General features: G+C 41.5%; 2 protein-coding genes and 1 pseudogene across 2 annotated transcripts in view; all 3 read right to left on the bottom strand.

Annotated features, from left to right (window-relative positions):
• Positions 1-22: 22 nt before the first annotated feature.
• Positions 23-25107, bottom strand: part of LOC104873952 (beta-defensin 119) — a 34500-nt gene continuing 9415 nt past the window's right edge. The window contains exon 2 of the mRNA XM_033767186.1: positions 23-296. Coding sequence (XP_033623077.1) covers positions 103-296 — 194 coding nt within the window. The 3' untranslated portion in view covers positions 23-102. The remainder of the gene's footprint in view (positions 297-25107) is intronic.
• The window catches only part of LOC117287251, a 24034-nt pseudogene continuing 3746 nt past the window's right edge, over positions 4820-25107 (bottom strand).
• Defb121 (defensin beta 121) lies at positions 20223-21751 on the bottom strand. Its single transcript, XM_010640881.1, has 2 exons — positions 21694-21751; positions 20223-20432 (listed from the first exon to the last, which is right to left on the bottom strand). Exons 1-2 carry the CDS (start codon positions 21749-21751, stop codon positions 20263-20265), a joined length of 228 nt encoding a protein of 75 aa, XP_010639183.1. The 3' UTR covers positions 20223-20262.

The following is a 25107-nucleotide window of genomic DNA, read 5'->3' as shown; positions in this document are numbered from 1 at the left end:
TGAATAAAAGACGGACAAGGTGGCAAGTGCATAAATTTTAATCAGGGGAATAAACAGCAGCTCTGCGTTCCCAGAAAGGTGGAGGACTGTTGCGGCCAGCATTCAAGGTATCTTGGGCCAGTGGTTCCCATAGGACCAATCATTATTTCCTTCTGCACCAGTGATGCTTATCCTCATGTAGGACTGGAGGCAGCATGGTTGATAATTTCTGCAGTAGTAGTAGGGCTGCTCATTCTTTTTGCAAGAGGGTCTACAGACACCAGTGTTGCCCATGCATCGAAGGATGGGATGTTTTCCTGGCCAGAAAAAAAAAAAAAAAAACAATAATACTAATAAGTTTCCATTTAGCAGTGAGAGGTAGGATGAGTTTGGGAGCACAGTAAAACCTAACAGGTAATGGCAACTTACACTTCTAGAAAACTAGAGTCAATGTCCTTTTCTGTGCTTGTTCTTCTAAGTAGAGTTTAAAACCCTGAGCATTATACATACAACAAATGTAAGAATACTCTGTAAGGTGAAGAAAAGGCAGAACAGGCAGGAACCTCAAGGAATGACGATCGCAAATTCCTTTGGGTTTTTTTTTTTTTAATTTAGTCTATTGGTACATTTTAGGTGTACAGTATTATGACATTCCTCATTGGGATCTTGTACCTTTACATAATAACTCTTGGTTCTTATTTTTCCCCATCCCCTGCCCTCTCTTGAACCGCTCCACCCCTACCTATTTACAAAGACTTTGTTTCCATTTTTTTCCTCATCTCATCTTTATTCCTTTCCCGCACCCCTCCCACTTCCCGTTATCCTTTGGAACTTTTCTTCCTATTTCATTTATAGCTAAATGGATACACATCGAAGCCATACCCTTAAGTGAAATAAATAGGGCACACATGTGTAAATACCAGTTTCACAAATGTGTAAATATCAGTGTGAGAAACTAAAAGTGTAAATAAGGATCCTTTGGTTTGTTTCTGCCTCGTGTATCCCACACTGGTGCTGGAGAAACTGAAAATCTGGAAACACAAATAGTTGCAGAGATTTTCTTTAAAGTCTGTTCTCTGTAACCAAAGGACAGGGAAAGGGACGGTCTAGCATAGGGACCACTCAAACAATGCCCACTCTGCTCCAGTCAAAAGCCACAGGAAAATCTACAGCCCCACTCCCACCTCCATCAAAAATGGCTGAGTGGAGAGCCTAGACTTCTGCTCTTCCCAGGCCATGAGGAGGTATAGGCTCCTATGATGGTGTCAGAGATTACTGAATGGCAGCTTGGGCTTTTGTCATGCTGGGTAGACACGAGGCCACCACCACCTCAGATGTCACTAGAAATTACATAAGCATCTTCAACTTCCTCTGCCTGGGTGGAGGAAGACATCTCTCCATTTCCCTGAGGGGTTGGTGACAAAAGAGGGCTAGTGGAGAGTAAAGGCTTTTGCCATCATGCAACAATTCACAGGCCACCAGGGCCTACAGCGTTGCTGGAGAGCCCATGGGGAACAGAACACCAGTCCCAGCCAGGAAAGTACACCCAGAATTATGCCAAACCCATCAGTGGATTAATTTAACAGTCACACACACTTAATCCCAACCTGCCATTACAAGTCCTCTCACTCATTCCAGGAATGATTGTTAGCACCTAATCTTGTCAGATCTTAAACTTGACATCCAGCACAAAAGGGTCCTCTATGTCCAAACGGGTTTAACACAAAATCAAATGTGTACTTACACACGCTGCATGAAAATCTCAGTCCTTGCATAAATAAAAGTGATGCACTCCATTGTTTTTGTCTAGAGCATTTGTGTTGCCTAAGCAAATTATTTTTATCCCTTTGAAGTCTGGCAAATAAGAGAAAATGAATCCTTGGTATATGTGATTTAGATTCCAGGCTCCAGCATGCAAAGCAGAGGCTGAATGGAGCTTTGGCTACATCAGCAGGCTGCTCCCCAGTCCCAGGAAACACCCAGCATGGGGAGGGGCCCGGTCTTCTACCTTTGGGATCAAAATGCTTCTACACCTGCCATGCTAGGCCTCCACACAGACAAGCACACCCTCTACCCATCCTTGGACCCCTCGGGTTGTCCCTCCAGGAGGGAACGAGAGAGCCAAAGAAGTCTTTAAAATGCAAAGGCCAAAGCCACATCCCTTTCTGTCACATCCTCTGGAGATGAGGTCTCTTTTCATTTTCCTTGAGGAAAGGGGTCAATTTGCATTGAAAAGAAGGATGGGCAGAACCGGACATCTGATGGCGAAGCCAGCCTGAAGATGGTGGAGAGAGGCCACAGCATCCCAGAAAGGGATTTCACAGATGCCCAAACTAACTCCAAGACTTTTGTCAAGGGCTTTTCATCTCCTCATACCCATCCACCCATTGACTGCATGTTACTCAATGCCACTGCTCTCTCTTTTACCATATCTACTTAATGCCATGTTCAATGTTCCCTCAACCCACTCTCCAACAGCCAGTGAAGAACCACTACTGATCCCAGCATTGTCTCTAACTATGAATGTGAATCGCTCTTCCTCCCTTGTGCCTCAATTTCTTCATCTGTGAAATGGGAAAATAGGGAAAGGTCCCTGGATCCTCCCTACACTGAGGGCAATAAAGAATGAGGTAACTGTTGAGGGTGGGTGCCAGTAATCTGAGGGAATTTTTTTAATTTCACATGCCCGGAGATTCAAGCACATGGGCAAGTGTCATCTGAAAACTTCTTGTGGCTCAGTGGAGAGATCTGAGCCCCTTCTTCAACCCAGCAATTGCCTCTGGGTGCCTGGTGTTAGGCACAGAGGAGGTTCTTAATAAATGGTATTGGCCAAGTGAGGAGATAAGCATTCCTAATGAACGAATTGGTGGAGGATGAACTCCTGTTTGTGAAAATACCAATGCCAGGCCCAAGCTTTAGGGGGTGCAGGCCCATCCTAGACCACTTTCCACTCTGTGAAGCCTGTGTGTTCCAAGCACGAGCTAACTGAGGAACAGAAGACCCAAGGACTTGAGCAAGACCCGGGAACTCCTCTGCACCCTTCTCTGCAGAGGTCTTCTGCTCCCCTAATCCCAAAGGATCCCAAACATGTTCCTCCTGTGCCCACACCAAATCTATTCATGCTGTCACTCTTGAACCTATCATCATCTATCAATCAATCAATCAAAACATACTTTAAATATTAGCCTCTGTGCAAGATACTGGGCTTAACACCAACCAGATAGCTGTAAATAAGATCTTGCCTGAGGTCCTATGGGTTTCCATTTAATACGTGGCTGTTTGGAGGATTGAATCAGCAGTGATTCAAATAATTACACAATAACATGATAAATAGCATAACTTCTTAAAAGTGAGTTTGTAAAGCTAATTAGAACTATAAGGTAAAATAGGAAGAAAAGGGCTAAAGGTGTAGGGGAAGTGGGAAGGTTAGGGGAAAGGAAATAAGGACAAGAAAAAATATGAGAAAAGGAAAAAATGGAAACAAAGTCTTTGCAAATGGGGGGGGCAGGGGGAAGGGGGAAAAAATGAGTACCAAGACCTGTACAAGATCCCAATGATGAATGTAACTGTACTATATACTCAAAAAGTACCAATAAACTCAATAAGATTTTAAAAAAGAAGAAGAAGAAGCAGTGGCTTTGACAGGCCAGCACCTTTTGCTAAAGCGACATTGACCATCTTGGTGCCCTGCTCTCTGTCTCTCTTAGCTCTGTCTTAGTTTTTCCCCCCCCTCAGGCTTGCATTTGTACACCAAGCAAGAGACTGCAGACTATTACAGAGGTTTCCAGCAATGTTTCAGAGGATCCGAGTAGTACTGGACATTGTGCATTATTTCATTTCATTCTTACCTATGTCCTGAGACGAATAATACTGATACAGATAATACTTCCAGATGGGGAAGCTGAAGCTCCGAGGCTTTTATACACAGTGTGCTGGCTTATGTACAGTCTCTAGCAGACTGAAGATAAATGAATGAGTGCATTAATCTATGAAATACTGTAAAAATGAATGATGAAAAAATTCATATATTTAAATGAAAAATCGGTAAATTTGCATGCTTTATCTTTTTTAGCACATGGGAACCTTCTGACCCCTGGAGCTGTGGGCTTCAGAGAATAAGAAAGCATTTGAGCTGACTTTCCAGGAAACCCAATATTTGGGCTCTGTTCAGTATCCCATTCATCTCTGTCCATCCCGGGCCCGTTCATCACAAGATGGACCAGCTCTCCCAGCCCAAAGATACTCCCACTTTCTATGCACCTTTCTATACAACTGAGATGACTTTGAATCTCACAGCTCCCCCGGCCCCAACATTAATTCTCTCAGTGTAACCCCATGTAGGGCTGGCAGATGAGGAACCATCTTCAAAACTAAAATTGTAGCTGGGCATAGTGGTACACTCTTGTAATCTCAACTACTCAGAAGACTGGAGAAGGAGGATAACAAGTCCAAGGCCAGCCAGGGAAATTTAGCAAGACCGTTTCAAAATAAGAAAAATGTTTAAAGAGCTAGGGAAATTGCTCAAGGTTATTGCTTAATAAGTCCTAGATTCCATCCCCCAATATCACACACATACACATACATACACACACACCAAAAAAAAAAAACCAAAAAACTAATGCCCCCTTAGCTAGGGCCAGTCCAAATGACCTCTCTCTACTACTACTTAACCTCGTCCTGCCAACTCCCATTCTCAATCCACTTTGACTGACAGACACAAGAACTCTATTTGTGAGTTTAATGAAATGTGGAAACAAAAGAACCTGACACTAAGCCATTTCTATCTGTTATTTCTATTTTTCTTTCTTGTCCTGACTCACATGGACTTTATAGGAGTGATCTAGCCAATATCTCCATCAACTGTTATTGGCTGGATTGTTAAATACTGGCTAAGGACATGGGACCCTCTGCCATTTCAACAGTGTAAGGTGCTGTCTTCATCATCTCTGCACACCAACCGGCAGTGTCTGTCCACCCAACACTGCATTTCAGGCACAGGAACAATCACTAAGCAGATGTTAGCCAGTCATGTGGAGGTACAAGAGGAAGCAGGAAAGTAGCAGGAGAGTAGGGGTGGGAAGGGGAGAGAGGACTCAATAAGTAATGGAAAAATAAGAAAAGACATTTAGAGGGAAAAAGAAAGGAGACAATTGTTCCAACTGTAAATTCCAAAGTTTTCAGGAAAGAATTTCCACCATTCTATCTTCTTATTCCCCAACTTCCTAACCCTTACTTTGGAATCAATGTGGATGCTAATGAAGTTCTCACCTAATAAAAGAGCTTGGGAATGGTGGCAAAAGGACAGTATCCACCTATAACATTGGGAAATGAAGGGGACTCTCATTGTAACTGACCCAACTCCTTATGAAGAGCTTGACTCTGCAACAGAAGCCAAACCAACCTCAGCTCCGGCCACAACTCCATCTGCAGCCTGTCTTGACCAAGCACAAACTCAAAACGCAGCCAATTCCCAGACTTACTCAAATCAATGGCCCATGAATCCCAACTCCAAGCCAAACCCAAATCTAATGAAGTTGCCAACCACAACTCTCAGCGGCCACCATCAATAATGTAAACCCAAGCACCCGGCACCATTGGCCAGTAACTCCCATCTTGAACTCATGCCAAGTTTCATGCCCAACACCAGTTTCACCCAAGCCAAAATCCTATCCCCTCTCCAATTTGCCTCATACCATCAGCAAATCCCAGCTCCTTACCACCGACTGTTCCCCCAATCACTCCAACCCCAAATTCCTCCTATCACAACTCACCCCTGGCCTTCAATCTAATCCCCAACAAGTCCCCAACTTTGCACCCAGTCCTTCAGTCCCAAACTCTCTCATGCAACCACCAGGATGCCACTCCTCCCCTAAATGCCAGCTATTTCAGACTTTTATCATCCCATCGGGTAGCAAAAAAGAATCAGGGAGAAATGTTAATGTGATAATAGCCTGAGAAAGCCTTATGAAGCTGCATGAAATGAGCAAAGGCTGGAATGCTGCCCCCAGTGCAGGGGCAAAGAGAAGATGCCAGGATCCCAGACCTTTGAGACATCCCAAGTTACCTGACATTGCTGGTTCCATGGCCAGAAGGATGGCAAGAAACAGGAAAAGAAGCTTCATGGCTTGTAGAGTCTGGGAGAAAGTGGTGGTTGAGCTGCAAGGCTTTGAAATAGAGTTCCTTGCAATGGGGATGAGCCTCCTATTACAAGCAGAGCCACAGACAATGAATTAGAACAGGAAGGGACTTGTACAAGGTTAGCCAGGCCAAAGGACAATGTGGAGCAGATGTCTTAGCACAGCACAAGATGGACTTGTGGGAAACTGGCCCAGAACCTTGGCCAGAGGATGCTCTCCCTCCTGGTGAGGAAACAGGGGAATTAAAGCCACCTGGCCTAAGGCCCAGGATTTAGCTCAGTAGTTCTGCCCCCTGTCTCACAAGCACAAGGTCCCAAGTTCAATCTCTGGTACCAAAAAAAAAAAAAAAAGTTGGCCTTTTGAGAACCACAAAGGGGCGGGGATTTAGCACAGTGGTTCTGCTGCCTGCTTCGAGAACCACAAAGGAATTAGATAATCAATTAACACATTAACATATGTCAGGAAACACTGAATTTTTATAAAAATTATTCTCAGCTTTCTGACAAGGATACACACATGTACATCTTTCTCAATCCTGAACTTGCCAATGCTGTTCCCACATCAGGGACTTAGCATTTGTCCTTGGTTTCCCTATGAAGCTCCTCTCCCATCTTTCCATGGACATCTCCTATCTCTCACTCCACCTAGGTAACAGCACTGCCACCTGCAGCCACTTTAGATCATAGTAGGGTTTTTTGATCTTTATAGATTTATGTATAATCCTTAGGTTTTCATATGATGTCAAAAATTTGGCTTGGGCCATGGGTTAGATATGGTTTGAATGTGTCCCCCAAAGTGTTGTGTGCTGAAAGCTTGGTCTCCAGTGTGGATATGTTGAGAAGTGATGGAAACTTTAAATGGGCCTGGTGCAAGATAATTAGGTCACAGGGTTGTTGCCCTTGGAAGAAATTAATGTATTTCTCAGGAAACGACAGTTAATTTCCAAGGAAGTGAATTGTTGGAGCTGAGGATGTAGCTCAGTGGTCGAATACTTGCCTAGCATGCACAGAGCCCTGGGTTGTGTTCATCAATACCATTAAAAAACGGCGGGGGAGACAGAGAGAGAGAGAGAGAGAGGGAGAGAGAGAGAGAGAGGAAGAGAGAGAGAGAGAGAGAACACTTCTAGCCATGTTTCTGGAGAAGCCAGATAAGGACTGTGCCTCAGACAAAATTTAAACAAGAAAGATGATGAAGAAAGAAGAGAATTCATTAAACACCTATTCCATAGTAGACTTAGAGAACAGTCTTGGCTTTGCGCAGATTTAGATTGGAGTGTTGGCCCTGGTGCTTGTTACCTGTTGATCTTAAGTTAAATGATCTGAGCCTCCCATAATAAAATACAAATCATAACAGTGTCTAATTTAATTAAATGGATAAATTCTATAAATTGCTTAATGAACTACCTGACACATAGCAGGTGCTGAATAAGTATTAGCAATTACAACTGTTACTTTTGACTCTTGTTACTACTGGGATGATCATATCTATCATTATTATCTTCAAACAATTCTGAGAAGTAGAAATCATAAACCCCCAATTCATATAGGACAAAACTGAGACTTGGCTGACAAAGGGAATGGCTCAAGGAATTCCCAGGTGGAAGGAAGAGTAGAAAGTAGAAATTAAGTTTTCATAGAAGGCCAGAAAAATGGTTAGTAATCATCTGTGACTACGAGTACTTGAGACATGAGGGGAGTAAGAGGGTGGGGTGTGAGGCCATAAGACCCAATTACCTTGTGGGACTTGGGACCATGCTCAGGGCTTGGAATCCATAGTATTACCATTAGGGGGTTGTTAGATTTTTTTTTTAGAGAGCAGCAAGCATGACTTAGAAAAATCACTGTACAGCCCACATTGAAGATAATGACCAGGGGCTGAGGATTTAGCTCAGTGGTTTTGCCACCCACAAGGGCCCTTGTTAGATCCCTGTAGCAAAAATAAAATAACCAGGGCAGAGGTGAGGGAGGCCAGATTAGTAATGGCTGTTTCATGTCCCTGGATGAAAGGACAAGGACTGGACAGAGGCTGGGAGACAGCATATAAACACAAAGGAAGTGAAAACAGAAAAACATCATGGAATACTGGATCCCTCAGGAAAATCCCTCCCCACTGAGCTTCGGAGCAGCCAGGGTACTCAGGTAAGGAGCACAGACTGTTAGGCTTGGTGACGGGAACTTCACTGCATTTGTCTCATCCTCAGACCACTGCACTAAGAAACAAAAATTCAGGAGCACAAGCATCTTACCCAAGCGATATATGGTAATCCTGGATTTGAACCCTGGTCTGACTGGTCCCCAAATTTGAGCTTCTAGTGATGACTCTGTCTTTTCATGGAAGGCAGGGATCCAGCTAAGTGAGGAGGTTAGAAGCCTCTAGCCATGCTTGCCTCAAAGAATTTAAAAGTCTCTACGGCACAAAGGTGAAAGTAAGATCAGAGAAATATTTATTTGTGGCCTTCACTTTTACTGACATATAATTTATATACCATCAAACTTATTTACTAAGTATAATTTCAGTGATTTTTAGTAAATTTAGAATTGTACCACGATCACTATAGTCTAATTTTTAGAACATTCCATCACCCCCAAAATACCTCTGGTAGCCATTTGCAATTAGTACCTAATCACAGCTCAAGCTGAGCTGGGAGTTTTAAGCAATAAGAAGTGCCTAGCTCCTGGCAGGGAGTGAGAGGCCCATACGTCTCAGTCTCTTGGTGCTGTTGTGTGGGTGGAGGTGTGGGAGCCTTGAGCTGGTCTGGACCCTACTTTCTCAGCTCCTCTGCGGGGTGGGGGTGGGGAGTGGCCTGGAGAAAGGCGTCCCGGTCCAGAGAAGGCTGCAGCGGGACCCTGTGAGCAGGAGCGGAGAGCTGGAGGGGGCTGAGCGCATACTTGGGCACAGGCAAGAGGTACCTTGAGGCCATATTCTTAAGAGAAATAAATAGGATGCACGTGTAAATACCGACTCGTTTCTCTGCTGTGAGAAACTGAAAGTGTAAATAAGGATCAAAATGGATAACAGATAATTTGAAATAGGAAGAAAAGGTCCAATGGGGAAGGGGAGGTGGGAGGGATAGGAGAAATGACAAGGACTGGACAGGGGCTGGGAGACAACACATAAACACAAAGGCAGTGAAAAAAGAAAAACAAAGGTAGGAAGGGAAAGGAATAACTATGAGAAAGGGAAAAAATGGAAACAAAGTCTTTGTAAATAGGGAGGGGTAGAGAGGTTAAAGGGAGGGCAGGGGAATGGGAAAAACAAATAAGATATAGCACGTAGGGCTGGGGATTTCGCTCAGTGGTTCTGCTGCCTGCCTCGCAAGTACTTGAAATAGGAAGAAAAGGTCCAATGGGGAAGGGGAGGTGGGAGGGGTAGGAGAAATGACAAGGACTGGACAGGGGCTGGGAGACAACACATAAACACAAAGGCAGTGAAAAAAGAAAAACAAAGGTAAGAAGGGAAAGGAATAACTAGGAGAAAGGGAAAAAATGGAAAAAAAGTCTTTGTAAATAGGGAGGGGTAGAGAGGTTAAAGGGAGGGCAGGGGAGTGGGGAAAAAAAAATAAGATATAGCACGTAGGGCTGGGGATTTCGCTCAGTGGTTCTGCTGCCTGCCTCGCAAGTGCAAAGTCTTAAGTTCGATACGCGGTACAAAAAAAAAAAAAAAAAAAGAAGATATAGCAGGTAAGGGTACAAATTCCCAGTGATGAATGTTATCATACTGTATACCTAAAATGTACCAATAAAATTCATGAATTAAAAAATAGTGAATTATCCTACTAATATTTGCATTAAGTTCAAACCAAATTTTAACAGAAGCTGGTGAATTTAAATAACCCTGTATTAGTAAAAGTTGAGATCTTTTCCACATGAAAAAAATAAACCAGGATGTCTATTCAGTTCCTTTAATTTCAGCAGGCAGGAATGTTTTGCATCATTTCTCAGGAGTAAGATTTTAGTGCAGACGTGAGTGTTGTTTTAGTTTGAATTCCTCCTGGGCAGCAACTATACACTTCTTGGTGTTTAAGATCACAAGTTGTTACAAGCCTATGTTCTAAAGTTAGCCTCCTATGTTACCTTACAAAAGTCACTCAACCTCTCTGAACCTGTTTCCTTGACCATAAAATGGGAGTACTAGTACTTTGTAGAGTTAATGTGAGGATTAAATGAGTGACTACAGGAAAGCAATTAGAATAAGTGGGCAGGAGGCAGGACTGGAGGAAAAAGTCCAAGAGACAGGGAAGGAGGCAAGCCTTGATCAGAAAGCCAACTGGGCCCATTCTTGTCGAACAGTATCTCAGACGCACAAAGATGAGAATAGACTGTAGCCCTAGACTTCCTAAATCTCTTATTTGGGTACAGCCTGCTCTGGCCAGTTCTGAAGAGCCCTCATCAACCACCCCCTCAAACTACAGTTGCATTTTTAAGTTCCTAAGAGAATCACCTACACCCCACAGCCTGAATCCCACAGCAGGACATGAGGGAACTATGCACGGATTATCAAGTTCCCAGGAAGGCTTCACCACAGGCCTGCACTTGAGCTTTGTCCCACGAACTTCTCCACTAACCTAAGATCAGAAAGCAAAATGTGAGAACTGTAAAATCGGATTCTTTTAAGGACATCTTTCACTTCCGTGTATTCATGCCATCTCCTCACCTTCCAGGCTGAGCCTATAGGGAAAACTCTATGAAGATCAAGATTGCATGAAAGTGGGGTAAGGACATTGTAGAGAGGCTGGATTCTAGACAAAGCCTCTGCATAAGCATATCCCCAACAACGTCCTCTCCAAGCAGTGTTGCATGAAAGAAGCAGATGAGAACAGGGAGTACTCCATCTACAGTTCCTTAAAACATTAAGAGTCATCACCACACTCAATGCTCAGGGAAATGCTGTCTTTATTCATTTATTTTAATTCTAGTTCCATGGCACTACAGTTCCATGCACATTCTTTTTCTATCTTCTGCTTCATCCTAGCGGGACCTCTTGTTCCTAAGAAAAAAGGATGGACCTGGTACTCATGCATAATGCTGATCTTTATTTCCCTTGCTTCTCATGGTCAGGATCTGGTTGATAAATGATATAGTTGCTCTTCCTTGGGCAGCTCTGGGCACTGAAGCCCTGTTCTGCACATGGCTGCCAACACCAACCACAGGCCTTGGCTGCTTCTCCTCTCCTAACCGGCTGTCTTCCACACAAGAAACCCCACCCAAAAACCTGCCCACTTGCCTTCTTTACCAAACACCCTTGGGACCAGACCCTCATCTCCTTTCCCATTCCAAAGAGATCCAGCCCCCTACCCAGTGCCACAACGCTTCTCTCTTGCCCTTGAAGCAAAAAGTCTTCACCCTACTCCTTCTGAAATGATCCAATCTAAGTAAGCCTCCTTGTGTCCAGGCCTGCCCAGCCTGTAGGCAAGGGCTGTCTTCAGTCTTCTGAGACACACACACACACACACACACACACACACTCACACACAAGCACACACATTTTCAATTTCTTAATAGAGAGGGATGGCCCAGATTAAGAACACAGAATCCTGGCTTCTCTTCCCAAATATAGGGCAGAAAAAATATCTTTTCATTCCCTTTTCTGATGCCTCCTCAAGTAAAATTACTCTCAAGTAATTGCTGCATTAAATTCCCGATACAGCTCCCTTCTACAATGTTTAAGGTATTAAATACATGTGTACAGTTGCTCCTATTTATACACAGCAGTCTTGCTTTTTAGACAGAACAACAGTACTCATGACTCATGAAAGCATATCTTTCAATCTGTTCACTAACAATGGAAGCATTGTCATGACTATCACAGAGCTGGATGTGACTACCACCCACCTCTGTTAAGTGTCTCGTGCTTTAATTTTAATATATATCTTAGTGTCATTCTGGCCACTGAACAGCAAACATTTGTGTTATTGCAATATAAATATATACCTAAAAGAAGGAGTTTTCCTTTGAGGCCATATTTGTGGATATTGTAAACCAAACATATATCTCACTAAGTCCATCAATTAATAGCTCATATTGATTAAATACCCAATTTGTGCCAGATTCTGTTCTGGGAATAGTAAATGAATCAGTTTTGTCTCTGTCTTCATGGAGATTATAATCAGGCATGAAGTCAGACACTGGATGGATGCTAGGCAGAGGTGTGATGGATGCTGATGAGAAGTGCTGTGCATTCGGCAGGGTCAGGACCAAGATGAGGTGAGGCAGTAGTGAAGGGAGCACTTGCATGACCCTGACAGTGAGGGCCTATTTATGTGTAGCATCCTAGGCACTTCCTTCCCCTCATGCTAGTCATGTCCCTGACAATCAGAAAGGCCAAAGTGGGAAGGGAAACATTCCAGATAAGTGAAAGGTTTCCGGGGAATATTCCCTGGTGGTGTTATTTGTATCTCTGGACAGTTGGCCTCTGAACTCCTTTCCATCTGAGAATTTCTCTTTCTTCTTTGGGTTTTGTTGAAAAAGACATGTGACCTCCAACTACAGAAAGCACTATAGGCAAACACTTTGTTGTGCCACCTCATGAGTTAACAGACTTGTGTGTGTTGCAGGCTCAGACACCTAGATGATCCAACAGAAGCTTTTGAACTTTAAAGGACTAAATCTAAAATATGAGGAAGCTGGGGAAAATACTCATGTGGAGGCAGCAGCAATGGCAAAAATCCAGGGGATGCTAGTATCTAGTGCCACGGTGGCAATGTTTGTGTTAGGATCTTGGCAGGTTTCTTTCTTTCTTTCTTCCTGTTCCTTCCAGGTCTGATTGTCTAGACTTTCAAGAAATTCTTTTTTTATTAATTTTATTGGTACATGTAAGGTATACAATATAATGACACTCATCATTGGAAATTTGCACCTTTACATAATCCATCTTAGTTCTTATTTTTTCCCCATTCCCCTGCCCTCTGTTCAACCCCTCTACTCCTCCCTATCTACAAAGACTTTGTTTCCATTTTTTCTTTTTCTCACATTAATTCCTTTCCCTTCTTTCTTTTCTCTTACCCCTCCCACTTCCCCTTCCCCTTTGGACCTTTTCTTCCTATTTCACATTATCTATTCTACCTTTTAGTCTTTATTTACACTTTCAGTTTCTCACACTAGACAAACTATTCAATATCTACACATGTGTGTCCTATTTATTTCACTTGGAGTATTGCCTCAATGTACATCCATTTAGCTATCAATGTCTCTAGTTTCCCATTCTCTAGACTTCCAAACAATTCAACGATCTACAGAGTATCCTTCTAAGAAATGCTCTTTCTGCTTGAGTTGGTCTTTGATGAACTCTAACATTGCATTAAATAGTAAGTGGAAGCTATTTCACATTGACAGGATGTCACTGTATTTCTTAAGGAATCTGTGAGATTGGGTGCCAGAATGAAGGACAATCTCACCTTGCAGGGAAATTAAAGGAAGTAGAAGGCCTGGAGTGTGAAAAAGGAAGAAGAAGGATGCAATTGAATAGTAGAGAGTAAGAATAGCTCTGAAAACAGTGAGTACAGTAAAGCTTACACACCAACCTCACAGAGGAAGCATCAGGGAGTCTTGATGGCTTGCCTCATATGAGAAGACAAAAGGAGAGCATCCAAAATCTTATGTCTCAAGATAGCACACATCCGCTATCATATTCTTCAGTAACTGCCAATGCACAACAGATCAGTGTGTCAAATAAAGTCTTAATGTAAATGTAGCCAGAATGTAGATAATTCCAACTCACACAAATAGTATTTATCTCTCCCTTATCAGCCAGAGCCAAATGCACCCTGTAATATATTCCAACTTCTCATGCCCAGATTGGGAAAGGTCCTTTCCTCTTGATCTTAGTGTACATCAAAACAAGTCCTGGAGTAAATGACTCCCAGACCTAAGACTACCATTCCCACCAACCCAATTAAAAGCAGGAGATAATTCTTTCCATTTTGGTAATTTCTTCAGGAGGATAATTACCATGTTCTACACCTAGAAATTTATAATTATTTGAATTCACATTTTTAATCCCATTTTTTAATCTCAAGAAGAAAATATAAGATATACACACTTCCTTCCAGCAGGACCCTAAACTCACATTGTACTACCCACTCCTCCACATCAAAGAAAGAGGAGATTTTATTGAATCATAGATGGTGAAATGGGAGTTCGGGGGGGGAAAGCCTTGAGTCACAAATGGGAAAGCAGGAGAATGTGAGATAGAAGACCATTCTTGATGTTAAATATTTCCATAGCAAATATTTATTATGTTCCTACTATGCACCAAGGATGGAATGGCGAGAAAAACCAACAAGGACTCTACTACCATGGAATCCAAATTTTTGAGTGCAAACAGACAAGAGACCAATAAATAAATAAATACTGATTGGGGGGGTACTGGCGATCAAATTTGGGTCCTTGTGCTTGCAAGGCAGGTGGCAGAACCACTGAACTAAAATCCTCAGTCAATAAATACTGAATTTTAAGATGTGCCAAAAAAAAATTAGCAAAATAGTATGAAATGCTGTGATAGCAGCTCTGGGAAGATGGCAGAATGGTGAGCATCAAAGAAACAACCTCTCAAATGTTTGAAATCTGGACAATTGAATATAGCAATGTGAGGAAGAGAAGGAGGAGGGAAGTGGGTCTCGAGGACCCAGAAAGGATTTGAAGTGATAATGAGAACCCACAGGAAGAGTGAAGAAAAGAGGGAAATGGCAAATGGCACTTTCTCCCTTAGCTTCAGCTTCCAGTGTGTGTGGTGGAGGGGAGCAGCTCAAACCTGCAGAGGCATGGTGGTTACTGGTGACTTCAGAGGCTTCTAAAGAGAGAAATACCAGTGAAACAGAGTAGTGAGTATTGTGGACTGCAGTGGCTGATGAATTTTTCAGGCTCAGATGCCCCTCAGGAAACAGCAGTTGGCCAGTAGCCATTTTGAAAAGGGGCCAATAGAAGTCAGAACTCAGAACAGCTGTGAGATTGACTCCATCTAGTGGCTCCAAGTGTTAGGGTGAGTAGCAACCAAGTTCAAGTAGGGAGACAGGGAGTCCAGTCCAAGCCCATGGGAGTCATTCAGAGGGTTGTGGGCTGAAAAACTAGGGTCTCAACCTCACAGCCAGAAACCAAAAGCTGCTTGAACTTCAGTGGAACTAAAGGACCAGGTTTGTTGGGATTATCTACCACCACCACATTTTAATGCTGGCTTGCTGGGATCAATCAACATGGATCTGGGCTCTGTCTGCCACCTCTGCCAACCAGGGACAGCAGAGACACCTAAAGTAGACTTTTTTTCAATTTTTTTCTTTTTCTTTTTAATTTTTAATTTTCTATCTTTCTCTTTTTCTTGATTGTCCTTGTTTTCATGTAGAACATTGTTTCTACTTTGTTTGTTTTGTTCTGTTCTGTTCTGTTTGTTTCTTCCTTCTTTCTTTCTCTTCTGTCTTCAAAAGTTCCCATAGCTTGCAAAATCTTCCTTTGTCCTCTAGCCTTGCTTCTAACCTCTTTCTCTTCTTCTATTTCTCTATTTTTTTCCCATAGCCCCTATTAAATTTTCTCCTCTGATGGCAAAATCACCATATTGAGGGGATATTTACTGTACACAATTTTCTGGTTTGTTTAGATTTGGTTAGTTAACTACAAATCCTGTTCATACAGTTAAAGGTGGCCAATTAAAAGTTGCCACAGTTTGTCATTTTCTAGGTATGTTTGATGCTATTGTTACTACTGATTGTGCTACTTTAGCACAGGTGACACAATTGCTCTGATCAGTTGTTCTTCCCTCTATGAGATTGCCTGAGGGTTGTAAAGAATACTATAGGCCAGTGCCAAAGAACCAGTGGCTGGGCCAAATAGGTAGCAACTTTTCATCCCCAATAAAGAGTTATGATCTTGCAACAGAATCAAAGCCCAAAAGCCAAGCTACACCTGGAAAACATCTCCGAGAAGTAGTCATTCCTTAAGGATTCTTGATGGTAGTAATAAAAATACCTATAATAAACAAATTACGAGCATCAACACAGGAATTAAACTGAAAAAAAAGAAAATGAGAAGGTACAGAAGCAGGATGTAACCCCAGACTTTCAGGTCAAAAGCAAACCTGAGGGTCAGTGAGGCAGAACAACTTAAAAGCCACCCACCTGTACTCTCTGAAGAGTTAACAGTGGAAGTAGCAAAGCAAATGAATGAGGCTCTAGAAAAAAAAAACAAATCAGAAGTACTTTCTCAACTTCAGAAATTATGGCCATAATGAAAGATGTGGTTAGTGAATCTAGAGAAGATACAGATAAAAAAAATAGAGGAGCTTAGGAAAATGATGGAAGCCCTGAATGTCCAATACAGGAAAGAAATGGAATCCATGAAACAGATTCAATTAGATATCCAGAAGATTAAAAACTCTCCTGAAAGTATACACAGCAAAATAAATCAACGTGAGGATAGAATATCAGGTATAAAAGATAGGATAGGGATTAGTGATCAAGAAAAGAAACATTTCTTAAAAATAGCAAGGGGCCACATAAAAATCAATCCTTCAACAACTAGATGATGCAAAGAAGACAAACATAACATTGATCAGACTCAACAATTAAAAGCTTTCACTCTAAAATCAGGGACAAGACTAGGATACCCACTATCACCACATTTATCAATATAGTTCTGGAAAAACTAACCAGAGCAATTAAACAAGAGAAAGAAATAAAAGGATTAATAATAGGAAAGAAGTTAAATTATCATTTTTTGTAGATGACATAATACTCTACATAGAAGACACCAAAAACTCCACCAAAAGACTCCTAGATATAATAAACAAATTTAATAGCATAGCAAGATACAAAATCTATAGCATTCCTCTACACAAATAACAAAATCACTAAGAGGAAAATTAGCGAAACAACTTTTTTCACAATAGCATCAAGAAAAATTAAATACTGAGGAATCAATCTAACAAAGGAAGTAAAAGACCTTTACATTGAAAACTACAATACTCTGAAAAAGGAGATCAAAGAGTATATCATAAAATGGAAAGATATCCTTTGTTCTTGTGTAGGCAACACAAATATAGTGAAAATAGCCATACTTCCAAAAGTGTTATACAGATTTAATGCAATCCTTATAAAAATGCCAATAGCATACCTCACAGAATTATAGAAAACAATCCTAAAATTCATTTGGAACCAGAAGAGACCTAGAATAGCACAAGCAATAATGGGCAAAAAAGGGAAGGCAGGGAGTATCACAATCCCTGACTTGAAATTAAAATAGCATGATACTGGTCCTAAAAAAATTGAACCAAGGATCAGTGGAACAGAATAGAATATGCAGAAACAACTCCAAACATACTCAGCCTTTTTTTTTTTTTAAACTGGAGATCAAACTTGGATCCTTGTGCTTGCAAGGCAGGTGGTGGAACCACTGAGCTAAATCCCGGCTCGACCTCCTTATCTTTGACAAAGGGGCCTAACACCCTACTGGAAGAAAGCCTGTTTAATAAATGGTACTGAAAAAATTGGCTTTCCATATGCCGAAGATTAAAACTAGACCCATATCTTTCCCCATGCACTAAACTAAAATTGAAATGGATCAAAGATCTAAATACTAAAACAGAAACATTAAATCTGCTGGAAGATAAAATAGATAGAACTCTGAAAGACATAGGTATAGGAAATGACTTAATGAACAAAACCTTGATCACAAGGGAAATACCACAAAGAATCAACAACTGGAATCTTATATTATTAAAAAGATTTTGCACAGCAAAAGAAACCACTAACAGTGAAGAGACAACCTACAGAATGGAAAAAACATTACCAGCTGTTCCCATGAAGAAAATATCTAGAATATATAATTAACTCAAAAAAATCAGACCCCCAAATTTAAAGACCCAATCCAAAAATGGGCATCTAAAATGAACAGGCAGCAAATAAATATACAGATAAATATAGAATATACAAATAATATATACAGAATATACAAATAAATACAGAAAAACTGTTCAACATCACTTGTCATTTGAGAGATAAAAATTAAAACAACACGGAGATTCCACCTCACTCCAGAAAGAATGACTATTATCATACTTATAATTATAATTTTATAAGAACAAATGCTGGTGGAATTGTGAGGAAAGAGGAACCCTTCTCCACTGTGTGCTATTTGAGAGTTAAGTCCCTTAATTTCTAGTGAAATTACTGAAGCCAGTTGAATAACTTTCTCCAAGAATAATCAGCTGCTAGCACAACTTATAATAGCTATATCCTGGGATTGCATATAGGTCTGTCAGTAGATGAATGGATAGAGGAGATGTGGTATATACACAATAGAGTACTACTCAACCATAAAGATGATTACGTTTGAGTCATTTGTAGGGAAAGGGGTATACCTTAAGACCATAATGCTAAGTGAAGTAAGCTAGACACAGAAGGTTAAATATCACATGATTTTCTTACATGGAAAACCTAAGATATAAATAATTTCATAAGCCAAATAAAAGACAGATAACAGGAAACAGGGAGGTAGACTTTGTAGAGATAGGAAGGAAATCTAGAGATAGGGGTGGGAATGTTTAGAGAGAAAGAAAAAGTAAAAATGATTAAGATGCAATATGTGTATGTACAAATTCCCCAAGATGAGTATAATTATCATGTCTCACAAACATAAACTAATAGAAAAATTAGTTGTTAATGTGTTAGATTTTTTTCATGATGACCAAATACCTGAGAAAAACAACTTAAAGATAAAAGATCTGTTTTGATCCGTGGTTTCAGAGGCTTCAGTCCATGCCCCTTGGCTCTGTTGCTTCTAGATGTGGGTGAGACAGAAACGTCACGGTGGAAGGACATGGGGGAGGAAACCTGCTCACCTCGTGGAAGCTGAGAGCAAAGTGAGAAGGAAAGAGCCCAAGAGAAAAGGCCAGGGACCAAATACAGTCCCCAAGGTCACAACCCATGACCCAGGCCCTTCAACTAGGCCCATCTCCTGTATTTCCACCACCTCCCAATAATGCCATTAAATTATAATCTCATCAATGGAAGTTAGGGCCCTCGTGATCTAAGCATCTCTGGAAACACCCACAGACACATCCAGAAGTGTGATTTACTAATTTCCTAGGCATTTCTCGATTCAACCTACATCATTAACAATCAAGATTAACCATCGCAGGGAAAGGCAAGCAAGTGGTCACCTGCACTACCATGCCTGGGAATTTGAGCTTGATGCCATGCAGAGTAAAGCAAGGTCCCTGAGAATATATGCAAGAGAAATGCTGTAGGGCCAGATTGTGATGTTCAAGGTGAAGGGAAGTGGAGTCAGGAGGGTAAGGGTATCAGTGACAAAGTACGCAGTAAAGGACTTCGTTTTGATTTTAAGATTATTCACCAGCTCAATATCCTGTGGCTCCTGATAGAAGGAAAAGGAAGAGATGAACCAAGGATCCACACAGGGCCTGATCTTAGCTCTCTCCAAAGTGAAGAGCACATATATAAGAGATATCCTGAATCTCCTAACAGGATTATCCAAATTTAATCAGGGGGAAAGTGAGGCCTTTGAAGCAGTGGGCTAGGAATTAGTTCTTGTGCTCGTCACAGATTCTCAGTTGCTTCCTACATTCCCCTAACATACTCAGAGATGGAGGTCCAGAGCCTGCCTCAACCTTGTATCTTTAGAGTCTAGATCTGTATTGTCCAGTACAGTAGCTACTAACTGCATCTTAGAATATAAATTTAAGTATAGATTAGATTAAATTAAAATTCAATTCCCCAGTCATACCACTACATTTCAAGTACACAGTAGCCACATGTGACTAGTAGCTACCATACTGGACAATGCACATTTCCATCATTGCAGAAGGTTTTACTGGCATGCAAGTCTAAAAGAAACCACAAATCAAATGAATTTCATAGGCATTCCTTGTTTATAGCCTCTGGTACCAAGTAGGTGCTAGGAGGTTAAGTACTGTTTACAAGGATGATACTATTAACATCTACTGGTCCATCTCATTTTCCCTAACACACACACACACACACACACACACACACACACACACCATTTTCCACCTTTATTTAGCTGTCTTTAAGTAAATCTTTAAATAAACATAACTGCCAGACAGTAGGAGGGAACAACCAAGAATGATTTAATGGAACTGTGAGATCCAGTGATGTTGAGATTCCAATTTGAAAGAGATATCATCAGACTGCAGAAGATGATCCCCGTCTTCCATCCATGTTTGAGGATCCAAGTTTGGGAACATGCTTGGGTTTCACACAGCACTTATGTGCAGTTTTGCATAATATATAGAACACTTCACTTTTTTTACATGTTGTTCTGCATCTGCCTGATGTACCCCAACACTTCTTGACTGAAATCAAAAAGGAAGAAGGGAGCAGGGTCAATCTTCGAAGAAACCAAAAGGCTGTGGGAGAGGTTAAATCCCAGTGGAGAAAAGAGGACTTTTAAGGAGAAAAGAAAGTAGGTTTAAAGCATATTATAGACCACTATCCTTTTTTTCTCTCCTTGTGTCCCCTGTCACAACTTCCAAAGTCCTCTTCACTCAGTGACATGAAGACTACTGGGTAACCTCTTTTCCTTGACAAGCTCTCTTAGGAAAGACAAAAAGGCCTTCTCTCTCCAGGTTTCTTTCTCCCCCTACTATAAGGTACTCAGTTACTCAGTATCAGTTAGTCAGCTTTTCCCTTTGCCCTTTAGTACCTCCACTGGCCATATCAATGAAAAGGAATAGAACCTGATATAAACCCATTTGAACATTTAAAAATCCTCTAGGGTAGTGGCGGCGAACCTATAGCATGTGTGCTATTTGTTTTTAAGACAAATGTATGAGTTGTTTTTTCTATTCCAAAATCTCAGTACTCAGGTTTAATTATAGTGTTGGCACTTTGCAATAAATGCATGAGTTTTGGGTTGTAGTTTGGGCATTTATTTGCCTTTAAAAGTTCTGCCATCACTGTTGTAGGACACCTGTAAAATTCCCAGGAATGTCACGCTGCCAACTCCACAACACCCTGAAACTTTTCACTCGCCTTAACCCTTCAAGGGAGTTGGAAACAGATTCTCTGAGGACTCTATGCCTCACTGAGATAACCCAAACAATTTTGGGCTGCATGAAAAGTAGAATCAGAATCCTCAGATAATCAGAAATTCAGAAACCATTTTTGTGGAGGTACCAATATATCAAAATTCAAATCTTCCTAAGAAATTACTTTGGAAAAGCTACCATATTCTCAGTGTAATCAGAAATTCAGAAACCATTTTTGTGGAGGTACCAATATATCAAAATTCAAATCTTCCTAAGAAATTATTTTGGAAAAGCTACCATATTCTCAGTGTAGCAGACCAAAGTGTCCCTCTGCATCCCTGGGCCATCAGGTTTGACTTCTCCAGAGCTAATCAGAGAGAGATGGCCACAGTGGCCAGATGAGGGGCACCAGAGAAATCAACTGGTGCCAGAGAACTAAAACATCACCTTGACTGACCAGTGAGACCACCCAAAGGCCTCCACAGAGCCTGCCAACAATCTCCCAGCCCAAGACATTAGAATCCAAAGTTCCCTGAATAAGTGTCAAGTACCCTGATCTGCATCCCTCAGGAGAGATCCTGGTTACCTGAGATGGTCTGAGACAGATACATGGTAACAGCCAAAACCAGGAGAAGGAGCTTCATGGATGAAGGGTGCTCAGAGGATAGAAGGTATCTGGACTAGAAAGACTGGACAAGATCTCCATTTGGGGCAGTCCAGACTGGTATTTATTGCCACAGACAGCATGGCACAGCTGTGATCAATGAGCCATAAAGGGAATAGTCGTTTGAGGTCAGACAGGAGGCAGGTCATCATCCTTACTTATTGAGGAAGCTGGTAGAGATGGAAAGGAGATTAAAAAAGAGATGACAGCTTTGCCTTTGAATACAACTGGGGAGGCAAGAAGGGCAAAATGCTTTTTTAAATTAATTCATTTCAGAGTAATGAGGAGGAAAAAGAAGGCATCAAAGAAGATAGAAAAGGAATGATATTTTTGTGTGTCTTGGGTTTTTCTAGTAATAAGGACCACTTCATGTGTCCCATACGCTAGTGGTTCACTGTAAGGATACACAGGGAAGGACAGAGCAGAGGAAAATACCTCAATAGTTCCGTGGCCATCACCACTAGCAACAAGAATGTCAGTATTTCTGGGATGGATAGGAAAGCCACACCCTCACTCTTAGCAATGCATGTTTAATAGAAATAAGTAATGTCCTCCTACATGAAAAGGAAAATGAAAACATTTATTACAGTTGTGATATTTCTTTTAAGATATAGTGAATGACAACACTGACTCCAATTTCTCAACCGAACTAGTACCCACGCATTTGCCAAGGTTTTGTTCTCGGAAGAATACATTTCACTATCCCTTCACTTGAGTCTTGCCATATGGTCTGCTTTGGCCAATAGTACTACAGTGGCAAATTGATACTAGCTCTGAGCTTGGGTTTTAAGAGGTGATGAATGTTGTCATTTGCCCTTCTGTGCTTCTGCCATCTCTGTGAAAAGAGTGTATCCAAGGAGAATGAGAGGTGCATGAAGTTTAGCCATCCAAGATGGCCTAGTGATTGACAGTGAAAAATAGCTGTCCCAGGAACTCCAGTCCCAGCAGATTGATCAGGCCAAGCTCCAGCTACCTGCTGTCATATGAATGATAAGAGAGCACCGCAGTTTCAAGACGCTGAGATTGGGAGTGAATATTGCACAGTATGGTTAACTGCTGCAGAAGGCTGGCAGATAGATCAGAAAGAGACAAGTGATTTTTAGTGCAGTGATGGCAAGGTTGGTCATTTCAAAGGCATAATAACAGAAGAATATACTTCTTTCTGACATGAAATAAGACAGTTGTTTTTCACAAAAAAATGATGCCATAGACCAAAGCTCATTAGAATTTTTCTGCAAAGGCCCAGCTAGTGTATGCTTTGGCCATACAGTCTGTGTCACAGCTACTCAGCTCTGCATTTGTAACACAGAAGGAGCCACAGACAGTACGTGAAGACATGGACACTACTGTGTGCCATAACTCTATTTAGAGACACTGAAATTTGAAGGGGCGCAACTCCCTTCCATCTTGAAGAGGAATTGTTGCAAAGAGAAGGCACCGGGCTGAGAGCCTTAAAAGAATGGAGAGAAGAGAGCAGTTCAGTGGGGAGACCACCCTCGCAGAGACCTGAATGGAGAAGATACTTCCTTTATATATCCAAGGAGCCCCCAGTGGCACAGAGCTCTTCCTGCACTGAATTCATGATCTGAGATCTATTTCTCCTTCATTAGAGAATCTTATCTGAAGGACTGCAGCTGAAGCTCAGTGGCAGAGCACTGCCTAGCGTGTACAAGACCCTGGTTTCATGGAAGAAGGAATGAAAGGATGTTAAACAGCAAAATCAGATGGCAAAATAAAAAGATGACCTGAATCCATTATTCCCAGCATCAGCAAAATTTTAAACAGTACCGAAGACTCATAAAATACCTTGTCCCTATCTGGCACAAGAGTCTGTGAGACAAAATTCATCACTCCACAAGTTAAAGAGGTACACCCCACTCTCGAATTATATCCATCTGCATCTCTGGGGTGTCCATCATTCTTGATTGTTTTACTAATTCTGTGCAGCGCATGCACTGCTGGAGATGGAACCCAAGGCCTCACGTGTGCTGGTCAGTCACTACCACTGAACCATACACAGAGACCTCCACCATTCCGAAGATTCAGCATCTCCACAACCTCACTTCTACCAACAGTCAACAATTTTGCCATGACTCCCATTCCAAGTTCTCCAAAAAGAGATCTGATTGTCTAAAAATAATCTGTCTCATTACCTAATAGAAATAAACCATTTTAAAAGAATACAAACACATAGGAACAGCCTCTTTTATCGGTATCTTCAAATTCCTCCCTTATTGATATCTGTTTTATTCTTGCCAAGCATTAAGTTACAGGCACTCAAAAGATGAGGTGAATACATTTCAGTAAAATAAGAGAAGGATCCAAGAGCATATAGAAGCCAAGCAAGGAAGATAAGAAAGCAATAAGGATTTGAGGAAAAATGTGCACTTTTCAGATAAGATTACAGCGATGCAAAACATGGCCATAAGGAAAATAATCTTGGGATGTGGAAAGGCAGGAGGAACTCAGCAGGGAGGTGAGCAGACTTTGCTGTGAAGATTCAATTGGGGAATACTTGTAAAGCACGCGGAACTGCCTAGCATACAGGAAAGCCCTGGAAGACTGGGTGCTATTGTTATCTACTGTGAATTCTCACCTTGCCAACTTTATGGAATGTCTAGCTGTTGGCCCGCTACTCTCCTGAAGCTATCCTGGCTCTCCTTAATTATCAACCAGTCAACATCCAATGTAAGGGACATCAGGACTGTCAGTGACGTAAGGTCCTCTGTGTTCACTGAGCTTCTTCATTTTGTTTGAAAGCTAAGACTCATGGAGCTTACCCAGAATTCAGGCTCAAGGCCAGGTCTTTCCTTTGTGTTTGGAGTGGATACAACATAACTGTTTGGGGTCTGGTGAAAAACAGCAAAGAAGGGTGTGGGCTTTTATCAGAACACGTGTCCAAGCTTATCTCTATCCCTTGCTCTCCTCCTGCCTTCCTGGGTCCCTTCCCTGGCCTCTTATCTTTAAGTGTTCCTAGAGGCTGCTCTATCCTCTAAAACTTCATTTCATTTGGCTTCTTTCCAAGGAACTAACCACTGCTCTTTTCATGTGACATCATGTTTTCATCTCTTGGACAATAGGTTTCTCTGACTACTTCCCATCCAAAATTACCCAGGCCATTTTGAGGTGCTGGGAAGATGGAAACTAGAGGATTCCTGTTCTTAAACACCTTCTTTGGCGAAATAGAAAACAACTATTATTAGATGAGCTTTATGGCCTTCAAAAATACACTCAAAGGGCCAGGAATTTAGCTCAGTGGTTCTGCTGCCTGCCTTGCAAGCACGAGGACCAGAGTTCAATTCCTGGTACCAAAAAAAAAAAAAAAAAAAAAAAAAA

The sequence above is a fragment of the Fukomys damarensis genome, unplaced genomic scaffold (assembly GCF_012274545.1).
Source record: "Fukomys damarensis isolate Sample0158 unplaced genomic scaffold, DMR_v1.0_HiC HiC_scaffold_22, whole genome shotgun sequence".
Taxonomy (NCBI): domain Eukaryota; kingdom Metazoa; phylum Chordata; class Mammalia; order Rodentia; family Bathyergidae; genus Fukomys; species Fukomys damarensis.
The sequence above is the reverse complement of the archived record's forward strand: the minus strand, read 5'-3'. Positions and strand labels throughout refer to the sequence as shown.

What these genes read in the sequence shown, in the direction of transcription:
- Defb121 (XM_010640881.1), bottom strand. Translation starts at nt 21,751, where the DNA reads ATGAAGCTCCTTCTCCTGGTTTTGGCTGTTACCATGTATCTGTCTCAG. An exon ending in TCTGTCTCAGACCATCTCAG is followed by an intron (nt 20,433 to 21,693) that starts GTAACCAGGATC and finishes TTTTGATTTCAG; the next exon opens with TCAAGAAGTGTTGGGGTACA.